General features: G+C 40.8%; 1 protein-coding gene and 1 long non-coding RNA gene across 25 annotated transcripts in view; one reads left to right on the forward strand and one right to left on the reverse strand.

Moving 5' to 3' along the window:
- Window positions 1–12,378, forward strand: part of LOC140633194 (uncharacterized) — a 66,881-nt gene that overhangs the window by 22,148 nt on the left and 32,355 nt on the right. The window lies entirely within an intron of this gene.
- The window catches only part of ARMC3 (armadillo repeat containing 3), a 101,616-nt gene continuing 90,780 nt past the window's right edge, over window positions 1,543–12,378 (reverse strand). For 15 of the 21 annotated variants that reach the window (XM_072825391.1, XM_072825377.1, XM_072825376.1 and 12 more), the window contains 2 exons: window positions 8,489–8,651; window positions 1,543–2,841 (listed from right to left, as the gene is read on the reverse strand). In XM_072825391.1, the coding sequence (XP_072681492.1) occupies window positions 2,632–2,841; window positions 8,489–8,651 (373 nt within the window). In that variant the 3' untranslated portion in view covers window positions 1,543–2,631. Of the gene's footprint in view, window positions 2,842–2,918; window positions 3,615–7,737; window positions 7,863–8,455; window positions 8,652–12,378 lie in introns of those variants that run through there. The other 6 variants (XM_072825394.1, XM_072825395.1, XR_012030820.1 and 3 more) reach the window with 5 other exon arrangements.

The following is a 12,378-nucleotide window of genomic DNA, read 5'->3' on the forward strand; positions in this document are numbered from 1 at the left end:
AATTTAAAGTTTCACAGAACCAAACTTGTCAGATATTTTCTCCTACGGCTTCTGGTTTATCCGTCAGAAATAGAATCGGGCAGCCCAGGTGGCTCAGCAGTTTAGCTCTGCCTTCAGCCCAGGGCCTGATCCTGAAGACCCGGGATCGAGTCCCACATTGGGCTTCCTGCGTGGAGCCTGCTTCTTCCTCTGCCTCTCCCTCTCTGTCTCTCATGAATAAATAAATAAAATCTTAAAAAAAAAAAAAAGAAATAGGATCTTGCTTTGCCAAGATCATAATTTTCCCATAGTCATTTACTGAATAGGTGATCATTGTGCCCTGCTTCTGGCAGAAAAGCTATATTTTTTTTTTATCAATACTAATCCCTATATGTATAAAATATATGTATCTATGTCTGTACTCTTAATATTGTTCTATTTTTATAGATATATAAAATGGGCCCAATATTTGGGCCCATTTCATACTAATTTATTACTGCTTTTTAATGTGTTCTGATATATGATGGACCCAATTCTTCATTTTTTAATTTCATATATTATTGGCCTACACATGCATTCATCTTCCAGATAAAGTTTACTATTTGTCAGATTTCAGAAAAGAAAATGTGTTGGTATTCTAAATGAGATACTAACTGTATATATTAATATAGGGGGCACTGAAATTTTTATATTGCTGAGTTTCCATCAAGGAAAATGATGTGGGTCTTCACTTATTCAGATCTCATTAAAATTTTATAGTTTTTCTTGCGTATTTCTTATTAAATCTATTTCTAGGTATCTTATAATTTGTGTTACTATTGTGAGTGTGTTGTCTTTTGATAACACAAAATAGATGAACTTCAAAGAACTGTCTGAAAATAGAATTTAAACTTATTCCTGTGCAATAATTACCTAGGAGCCAGTAGAGAGAGACGTTACACACAAATGTCTCTAAGATGAGAGAAGGGGAGGGGGTGGCCAAGGCCTGTACCATACAGAAAAATGTAATGTCTACCTGGACCCCAGCACAGTGGCTGTGAATGAACTTTTGCTTCATTCCATTTTGCTGTTAGGCCATTGCCTACAAAAACCCTTTTCAGAACTTACTAGGAGGTTGTTTTTCAATGGTGTTATTTTCTATATTACATTTGTCATCTGTATGAAGCTCCCAAAGAGGAATTCCCCTGGTCTTTGTTCCTCCTGAGAAACTGCTTTGTGCTTTTAGCTGGCGGACCCTATTATAAATCATGTAACTGATAGCATTTCCCACTGCATTGTCTGCTAGAGAGCTTAGCGTCAAATTTTCACCCACTGCTAACAAATGCATGGGATTTTCATGGATGCATTTGAATTCTAAGCTTATTCTTGGCCTTGTTGAACTTTCTTTCCAACACTTACGCCTGTTTTTCATTTATTTTTATCTTGTTACATCTTACATATCTTTGTAATCCACTTTAAATGTGTTCTGGATCAAAACAGACTTGAAAATGCTTAGACGGGTTTGCATCCTATAATCCATGCCCCAGTTCATGAAATTGCATGATAAATATAATTACCACACCGTTTGATATAAAGAACTTTATTTTGAAATAAGGAAATACAAATTCTTTGAAGCTACACATTGGTTCGTACAGAATAATCTCAGCCTTATTTTCTAAACTCAAGCTGGCTTTTAAAAACCTGCTAGTAATATGATTACAGTAAACTAGACTTAAAGTCAGGCTAGGATATATGTATACTTTATGAGAGTCACCATATTACTAGTTTTTGCTTATCTTTTAAAATGTGTGTTTGCTCCCTGTTTTGTTCTCAATGCTGAAGACACAATTTCTCACAAAGATTTACTCTATTTCTATATTTAAATTTTTCCAAAAAAGAGTTTTTAGGCTATATAAATCCAAAATACTGTTTTTGTGACCCAGCAGTAAAATGTGCAAAAGCAAATCAGAATTGTTTTTAATTGGAGGTATATTTCCAAGTAGACAAACACAGGACAAAAGACAAACACAGTTTATGGGAAGAGTTCATGGAAAGAGTATTAGTTCAGTGAAGTTTATTAGACAGTGTTCTTAATATGTTTTTAAAATATGAACCCAAATTTTTTAGAAAGGAATTTGTAATACTAAAAATCTATCTATAAATATTCAAACTATCAACAATAATCTTACTTTACAAAAATGAGAGTGAGACAAGGTGACTGAAGACATAAAATACTATTGAATTTAAATAAATTCAATAACCAAGTGTTCCTGAAGCATTCTGGGTGTGAAGAATGACAGTCGTGAGGCCACGGTATTGTCCTGGGCACAGCAGCTGGGTGCTTTTACACGTGATTCCCAAAAGGCAGAGAGCCTCCTTATGAAACAGTAAGGGTGGATTAATTTTGACAATAATGAACTTTACATGAGGGACAGTGAGCATAATATGATCTAATCAGACTGAATTTTTGCCAAGAGCCCGAAATCAGAAACACAGCCAAGTTCAACCCAAGTGTCCTCATTTCTACACAGAGAAAATGTGAAATTAGAAATTAATTAGAAATTAGAAATGTCTAATACTTTTATTTAAAGAAATAAAATCAATTGGTGAACGCCATAGAAAGTGTATGTAATGCCTTTTTTTGTGTGAGCCTCTTTTTGTTCATTTGATAGCTTAGAGATATCTGTAAAGGTCTGCCTCTTTGCTTCTTAACTTCATCAACCTGCCTGGATGGAACATGAGGTCAACTACATACACCTCAAGAGGAGGAAGAGCCCCAATCAGTCCCTTACGAGATTCATTCATCAACTTAACTTCATTCCAAGCTCTGCCATACTCCCCACGAACCAGGGAGCAGCCGATGCCAATTTTATCAGCCAGAGCCTGTGGGAGAAAACACAAGATCAACCAAAAGTGAGGAGGGAGAGGGGCTGAAGAAAATCCTTAGCTGGAAGACACACCTTGTTGAAGGTGAAATATACAACTCTTGCAAAGAAGTGCTTAGAAAGGAGGCTGAAAAATTGTGGAATATTGTGATGGGAGCCAATAAAATGTGATAAGTTCCCCTGTTCCTCAAGATCCTGTAGACTCAAAATCTCTGTGTAGGTCCTGCTGGGAAGTGACATTTTTCAGGCAGTTACACTGTATTGTATCAGCACAAGATTGATAACGTCATTGGAGAAAAGCCATTCCGCGGGCTTTCAGCACTACCACATCTATCAATCTTTCCATGCTTCTAGGCTGCTCTGTGGGCATGACATGCAGTGGGATTGAACGGAGGGATCAAACTGGTGGGGACCTATTTCGTGCCGATTTATGCTGTGTGATGGGGATGGTGCTCCGTGAAGCAGGAGGAGCAGGATTGCGAGGGGTCGTCCTTCTGGGGCTACCTGCTGTCACTTCCTCCCGAGTGGCTTATGTTCCTTATTCTCTTCAATTTGTCCTGATTTTGAGATTATTTAAAAAGTGCCTTTACAATAGTCTGGAAACTTCTTAGCCGCATCATAATGGATTAAGGGAGCTGGCTCAGACCGCCTGGATTTGAATTTTGGCTCAGCCACCTACTAGTGGTTGTCACCTCAGGCGAATGACTCAGGCTCTCTGTGCTTCCATGTCTTCATCTGAGAAATGAGGATAACATCACTAGCACCTCCTTCCTAGGGGGTGGTTATAAAAATGAAGTGAATTAATATGGGCCGCATGCTTAGAGCTATGAATGCTGCACAGAATGGGTATTCAACAAGTGTTTCTAGTACTAGAAGGCAAGAATTGTGTTGTTTTAATAATCCATTATATATTAATATGATTTATCAATTACTTAATATGTAATGACTGCACCAGGTAGTCATACGTGGACTGAGATTAGGATATGGTTGTCATTTTTAGGGCCTTACATCCTATCTAGTTTGAGCCTGCCTGGTAAACAGTCAACTGTAATACAACAGTATCCAAATGGATGGCACTCAGTGGTATTGTCATTTACAAAAAGAAATACACGTTGGATCTTTGTGCCATTTCTGGCACAGAATTCCTAAACCCTTGGAATTTCCTAAGTGATGAGAACCATAAAAGTATCTTTCCTTATGTTAATGAGGTGAATTTTGGACCACACTTAAGGATGGGGGCTGTTTGGTAGGGGAACCAATCTTGTGACTGGAGAGTTACAATGTCTCCCATCAGACCTCTGGGGAGAGGGTAGGTTGAATTAACTACTTATGGCAATGATTTCATCAATCATGATTATGTAATGATGCTGTAATGAAAACCAAAAAGGAGAGGGTTCAGAGAGCTTCTGGGTTGGTGAACACATGAAGACTCAGGAAGAGTGTTGCACGAGGAGATGGGCATAGAGGCTCCGTGCCCATCCCCCAAAACTTTCTCTCTGGCATCTTTTCCATCTGGCTGTTACTGAGTAATAGCCTTTTTATAATAAACTGGCGATCTAGTAAGTAAAATGTTTCTGAGTTCTGTGAGCTGCTCTAGCAAATTAATCAACCCTGAGGGGGCTGAGTTCTTGGGAACCTCTAATCTATAGTCGGCTGGTCAGAAGCATAGATGACAACTGGCGCTTGTGACTGGTTGGCTGAAGTGTGTGTGGCATGGTGGGGGGGAGGGGCACGGGGGTAGTCTTATAGGGCTAAGCCCATAACCTGTGGGATCTGACACTATCTCCAGGTAGGTTGTGTCAGAATTGAATTGAATTGACCTAGCTGATGTCTGAGGATTACTTAGATGTATAAAAACTGCCCCCCTAAGGCCTGCCACCCCTCCCTCCATTGGAATTGGTACAGAATCATCTTACACTCATTGTCTAGAGGGTGGTAGGGAGTCAAAAATAAACATGTTTTCAGAAATTATATTTATTGCTCTCTTAACTCCATGTCAAGGCACTTTATATCATCAAAATAATCTTGTGAAATAGGTAATGATTGCATTTCCCATTTTATGGAGAGTAAAACTGAGGTCAGATAAATTTCCCAAGGAAGGTCACAATAAGGGTGACCTAATATGGAAGCTGGGTATGTGTTACCAGAGCGTGAATTCCCAACCTCAGGGAGATACCGCCTCCCACTGAGTTGAATGAGGTCCTATTTGAAAGTCCCCATCTTCTTTGTGAAGTGGGAGACAAGATTGTCTGCTTAGAGGAAGAGGTGGAGATGAAAGTGTTAGTAGAAGGAAGGGCAGATGTAAGGCATGGCTACTGAGGAAGAAGGGCAAAGCCTATGGTCAGGAGCTGGAATAGAGGGGCCAGGCCACATGAATGTCCACCTGAGCTGGGTACCCTGAATTGGCTGGGGTGCTTGCCGCTGTCAAGTTCTGCAGCCTGAGTGTCCTAGGGGAGAGGGCAAGCAGTCAGACTGCACCGGGTGGACAGGCAAGGCACTGGGGAAGAAGGATGACATCAAGAAAGTCAGGGAAGTTCGCCAGTAAATCATACAGTCTGTGGATGATGTTTCTAGGCTGCCAAGGGGGAAAAGTAAAGCCAAAAAGGAAGCAACAAACTGGAAGAAAATAGGGAGGATAAAGGGCATTCGTGGGAGTGAATGATTTAGGAAAGTGGAAGGATATTATCAGTGGGTATTGGTGGTCAGGATGTCAGGGGTGGGCAAAACTTGGCTAATGAATTGCATGACTCCGCAGAGGTATGAGGGTACTGGATTCCGTTTAGCATAATGCTGTGGACTGAATGTGTCCCACCCCCCGAATCATATGCTGAAACCTTGACCATCAGTAGGATGGTACTGGGGAGATGGGTTCTTTAGGTAATTTGGTTTAGAAGAGGTCATGGAAATGGAGCCCCCACTGCAGGATAATGACCTTATAAGAGGAGGAAGAGACCAGAGCCTCCTGACTGTCCAGCATGTGAGGATGCAGGCACACAGTGGCCACTGCAAGTTAGGAAGAGGGTCCTCACCAGTTGCTAACTCTGCTGGCACCTCAATCTTACACTTCCCAGCCTCCACAATTGTGAGAAATACATGTTTATTGTTTAAGTCCCCAATGTCTGGTGTTTCATTAGGGCAGCACAAGCACACTAATTCAGTGCCTAGGAGACACTCAGGTGCATCAACTGGAGTGTAAACAGACACACTGATCAGGAATCAAGAGAGGTTCATGGGGCAAAGGAAAGAATCTGGGTGCCTTAGGCAGTTAGTATTTAGGGCCATGTGACCAGATGACCCCACCATAGGAAGTACATAAAATGAGAAAAGAAAAGAGCCTGGGTTGGAACCTTGAGGGACCCCAACGTTGAAGAGAGGTAGAGGAAAGAGGTCACCATGGCGACTGAGATGAGGTGGAAAGAGAGGACAAAAGTTACTAAGGTGGATGGTTTTGGGGAACGAGAAGGATCAGTGACAAATTCTTCTACATATCAAGTTAAGACAGACAATAGATTCCTGGGGTCCAGGGCCCCTGGATGGCTCAGTGGTTGAGCATCTGCCTTCAGTTCAGGTAGTGATCCCAGGGTCCTGGCATCAAGTCCCAAGGGGAGCCCGCTTCTCCCTCTGCCTGTGTCTCTGCCTCTCTCTCTGTGTCTCTCATGAAGAAATAAAATCTTTAAAAAAAAAAAAAAAAGATTCCTGAGAGGGAGCCAAGGCCAGCTGCAGGGACTGAGAGAAAAATGAGGTGCGCCAAGGAGGGATGAGGTGCTGACAGGACTCTGAATTTTGACCTGAATAAGAATTACCTACAGATAGAAGCAGTATGGTGGGTTTGGTTCAGGTAGGCATGGGCTCAGACTCGAGCCAGGCCCCTGGTTGACCCTGGGTAAATTCCCTCTTGAGTTCAGTTGTCTTGTCTTTCAAACAAGGGTAGTCATTTCAACCTTTGGCATTTTTGAGACCTTCACAATTGCATTTATCAAGTGCCTGGCATGTAGCTTAAAATGATGGTGGTCATGGTAATAGGAGCTACAGGGGTAGTCATAGCTATTATGAGAAAAGATTCCTCTTTCCACTTTAAATAGTATAGACTTAAATTTAGATTCTAAAGGAGAAACAGCTCATAGAGAGAAAGAGACTTAATATAGGAGAAAATTTGATAAAGCAAGAAAACAAGGAAGATTGGCATTTGGATTATAGAGAGTTAGCTTAGAACTGGAAGCAAGATACACATGAATGTAAAGAGGTTTGTAGGTGTTTTGGAAGTGGATAGGAATCTAGACATGCAGTCTAGAGTTCAGAACCCATTTTTGCAGCCCCTATTATATTCCAGACACTTGATAACAATGGAGAAAAAAAATCACCCCCTCTTTTTTGAATCTGCCCCCCCGCTCAGTGAATCATGCCATCACTACCAGCTGCCCTGCCCAGACCTGAAAATCACTTTGTTCTTCTCATGCAATTCCTCATACCACCTGAGGCAGACACCAACTGTTTTCAGTTGTATCTCTTAAATCTCCCTGTAGATTCACATCTTTTTTTTTTTTTTTTAAGATTTCATCCATTTATTCATGAGAGACACACAGAGAGAGGCAGAGACATAGGCGGAGGGAGAAGTGGGCTCCTCGCAGGGAGCCCGATGTTGGACTCGATCCCAGACCCCGGGATCAGGACTTGAGCTGAAAACAGATGTTCAATCACTGAGCCATGCAGGTGTCCCTAGATTCACATCCTCTTAGCAAACCCCTTAGTTCCTGTTCCACCAACCCTCCAACTGGTCTTCCTGTCTGCAGTCCTACTCCTGCTCTAATTTATTCCCCATTCTGTTGCCCGAATGGTCTTTCAAAATCATGTCACTGCTGTTTGTCCCCTTAACAATTTTCAGTAGCTGGGGTACCTGGGTGACTCAGTGGTTGAGCTTCTGCCTTTGGCTCAGGTTGTGATCCCCAGGGTCCTGGGGGATCCCCCCACAGGGAGCCTGCTTCTCCCTCTGCCAGTGTCTCTGCCTCTCTCTCTCTGTGTCTGTCATGAATAAATAAAAATAAAATCTTAAAAATTTTTTTTCAGTCACTACTCACAGATTTTAGGGTCAATTGCACACTCATGTGGTGCTTTATGAGCTGGTCTGTTAGCCTCATCCAACTCCTCCTCCTTCCTTCATCCAGACACACTTACTCTATACTCTTCAAAGGGGCCAGGGGCTCTCATTCCTGTTATTCTGTATAAAATCCTTGTTTAGAATACTCGTCTTCCTTCTTTACCTGCTGAAATCCTGTATAGCCTCTAATACTGAGGCTGCAAATCATTTCCTCCCCCAAAACTTGCCCTGATCTCATCTTAGAACCCACAAGTCTGCCTTGGGTACCTTGTGTCTGCAGGGGCTGCCACCTTAGTATCTCTGTATTCTCAGACCTTAGAAGAGCTCTTGCCTATGGTAGATGTATGATAAATGTTGAATGGATATGCTTCCGAGAGTCTGGCAAGTATACGTGTGTATGTATATACACATACATATATATCTCAAATAGAAGTAACTCTAAATGAGAAGATTAGCATTAGCCAGTTAAATGTTAGCCAATGGCGCCCACTATTATGATAACGACAAACATTTTTACCTAATGGCAAATGAGGCAAAACATCTTCAGTACCTTGAAAAGCAAAGCTCGATGGTAGAAGATTCCTTTTTTGATCTGTCCAATTGGTACAACATTGGATTTAAGTTGAAATTTTAGTTCACTTATATGAAGTTCCCAGCCAAAATCATGTAGCTTCTCTTTTGAAACTTTACCACCCATTTTTTCTGCCACATACCTGTGTCAATTACATGAGATCAAATCAATCAAGTTTAATACCTCATTTTGGATGCTTTGCGTGTAATTGTGTGTATAATTTTACATCTAAAAACTGGATTTTCTCAGGCTTTTATTATTTGCTTTTCTTCTATGGTACAGAAGGGTTAACATTATGCTTACTTTCTTCAAACTATCGTGTATAAGCTGAAATTCTAACAATTTCATTCAACACACAATGAATGCTAATTTTCCCAATATTTATAACAAGATATAAATTAATATCACCCTAAATTTGTAGCAATGCAGTTTTAAAGTTCTATATTGCTCTTGAAAAATGTTTTCCAAAGTTTCGATCTGAGCTCCAAGGCATTGTACTAACCTATGGTCCTTCTTTTAAGGAATTTGAACTCAGAGATAATACAAACGCATGGGAAATTTTCCCATCGGATTCCTAAGTGTTTTCAAGTTAAGTGTTTTCCTTTTAAATTGTCTTACTTTTTTTGATTTAGAGAAAGATGTGGCAGTTAACTAACATTGGAGTGACAGGAACGAGGAGGAGGGCAGAAGGAAAACTAAGTTGGGTGGCATACTTTGCCTGGGGGTTTCTTCTCATTTGAGGCTTTTGCTGAAGTCAGTAAACACACCTGCAAAAATCCTTTGTCGAGGAAGGCTACTACATTTTAGAGTAAGGGCAGAATTGCAATTTTTTTTATAATAAATTTATTTTTTATTGGTGTTCAATTTGTCAACATACAGAATAACACCCAGTGCTCATCCCGTCAAGTGCCCTCCTCAGTGCCCGTCACCCATTCACCCCCACCCCTTGCCCTCCTCCCCTTCCACCACCCCTAGTTCGTTTCCCAGAGTTAGGAGTCTTTATGTTCTATCTCCCTTTCTGATATTTCCCACACATTTCTTCTCCCTTCCCTTATATTCCATTTCACTATTATTTATATTCCCCAAATGAATGAGAACATACAATGTTTGTCCTCCGATTGACTTACTTCACTCAGCATAATACCCTCCAGTTCCATCCACGTTGAAGCAAATGGTGGGTATTTGTCATTTCTAATGGCTGAGTAATATTCCATTGTATACATAAACCACATCTTCTTTATCCATTCATCTTTCGATGGACACCGAGGCTCCTTCCACAGTTTGGCTATTGTGGACATTGCTGCTAGAAACATCGGGGTGCAGGTGTCCCGGCGTTTCACTGCATCTGCATCTTTGGGGTAAATCCCCAGCAGTGCAATTGCTGGGTCGTAGGGCAGGTCTATTTTTAACTCTTTGAGGAACCTCCACACAGTTTTCCAGAGTGGCTGCACCAGTTCACATTCCCACCAACAGTGCAAGAGGGTTCCCTTTTCTCCACACCCTCTCCAACATTTGTGGTTTCCTGCCTTGTTAATTTTCCCCATTCTCACTGGTGTGAGGTGGTATCTCATTGTGGTTTTGATTTGTATTTCCCTGATGGCAAGTGATGCAGAGCATTTTCTCATGTGCGTGTTGGCCATGTCTACGTCTTCCTCTGTGAGATTTCTCTTCATGTCTTTTGCCCATTTCATGATTGGATTGTTTGTTTCTTTGCTGTTGAGTTTAATAAGTTCTTAACAGATCTTGGAAACTAGCCCTTTATCTGATAGGTCATTTGCCAATATCTTCTCCCATTCTGTAGGTTGTCTTTTAGTTTTGTTGACGGTTTCTTTTGCTGTGCAAAAGCTTCTTATCTTGATGAAGTCCCAATAATTCATTTTTGCTTTTGTTTCTTTTGCCTTTGTGGATGTATCTTGCAAGAAGTTACTGTGGCCAAGTTCAAAAAGGGTGTTGCCTGTGTTCTCCTCTAGGATTTTGATGGAATCTTGTCTCACATTTAGATCTTTCATCCATTTTGAGTTTATCTTTGTGTATGGTGAAAGAGAGTGGTCTAGTTTCATTCTTCTGCATGTGGATGTCCAATTTTCCCAGCACCATTTATTGAAGAGACTGTCTTTCTTCCAATGGATAGTCTTTCCTCCTTTATCGAATATTAGTTGACCATAAAGTTGAGGGTCCACTTCTGGGTTCTCTGTTCTGTTCCATTGATCTATGTGTCTGTTTTTGTGCCAGTACCACACTGTCTTGATGACCACAGCTTTGTAGTGCAACCTGAAATCTGGCATTGTGATGCCCCCAGCTATGGTTTTCTTTTGTAAAATTCCCCTGGCTATTCGGGGTCTTTTCTGATTCCACACAAATCTTAAAATAATTTGTTCTAACTCTCTGAAAAAGTCCATGGTATTTTGATAGGGATTGCATTAAACGTGTAAATTGCCCTGGGTAACATTGACATTTTCACAGTATTAATTCTGCCAATCCATGAGCATGGAATATTTTTCCATCTCTTTGTGTCTTCCTCAATTTCTTTCAGAAGTGTTCTATAGTTTTTAGGGTATAGATCCTTTACCTCTTTGGTTAGGTTTATTCCTAGGTATCTTATGCTTTTGGGTGCAATTGTAAATGGGATTGACTCCTTAATTTCTCTTTCTTCAGTCTCATTGTTAGTGTATAGAAATGCCACTGATTTCTGGGCATTGATTTTGTATCCTGCCACACTGCCAAATTGCTGTATGAGTTCTAGCAATCTTGGGGTGGAGGCTTTTGGGTTTTCTATGTAGAGTATCATGTCATTGGCGAAGAGGGAGAGTTTGACTTCTTCTTTGGCAATTTGAATGCCTTTAATGTCCTTTTGTTGTCTGATTGCTGAGGCTAGGACTTCCCGTACTATGTTGAATAGCAGTGGTGAGAGTGGACATCCCTGTCTTGTTCCTGATCTTAGGGGAAAGGCTCCCAGTGCTTCCCCATTGAGAATGATATTTGCTGTGGGCTTTTCGTAGATGGCTTTTAAGATGTTGAGGAATGTTCCCTCTATCCCTACACTCTGAAGAGTTTTGATCAGGAATGGATGCTGTATTTTGTCAAATGCTTTCTCTGCATCTAATGAGAGGATCATATGGTTCTTGGTTTTCCTCTTGCTGATATGATGAGTCACACTGATTGTTTTACGAGTGTTGAACCAGCCTTGTGTCCCGGGGATAAATCCTACTTGGTCATGGTGAATAATTTTCTTAATGTACTGTTGGATCCTATTGGCTAGTATCTTGTTGAGAATTTTTGTATCAATGTTCATCAGGGATATTGGTCTGTAATACTCCTTTTTGGTGGGGTCTTTGTCTGGTTTTGGACTTAAGGTGAGGTTGGCCTCATAGAACGAATTTGGAAGTACTCCATCTCTATCTTTCCAAACAGCTTTAGTAGAATAGGTATGGTTTCTTCTTTAAACGTTTGATAGAATTCCCCTGGGAAGCCATCTGGCCCTGGACTTTTGTGTCTTGGGAGGTTTTTGATGACTGCTTCAATCTCCTCCCTGGTTGTTGGCCTGTTCAGGTTTTCTATTTCTTCCAGTTCCAGTTTTGGTAGTTTGTGGCTTTCCAGGAATGCGTCCATTTCTTCTAGATTGCCTAATGTATTGGCGTATAGCTGTTCATAATTTGTTTTTAAAATCGTTTGTAGTTCCTTGGTGTTGGTAGTGATCTCTCCTTTCTCATTCATGACTTTATTAATTTGAGTCTTCTCTCTCTTCTTTTGCATAAGGCTGGCTAATGGTTTATCTATCTTATTAATTCTTTCAAAGAACCAACTCCTGGTTTTGTTGATCTGTTCCACAGTTCTTCTGGTCTCGATTTCATTGAGTTCTGCTCGAATCT

The sequence above is a fragment of the Canis lupus genome, chromosome 5 (genome assembly GCF_048164855.1).
Source record: "Canis lupus baileyi chromosome 5, mCanLup2.hap1, whole genome shotgun sequence".
In the NCBI taxonomy this organism is placed as follows: Eukaryota; Metazoa; Chordata; class Mammalia; order Carnivora; family Canidae; genus Canis; species Canis lupus.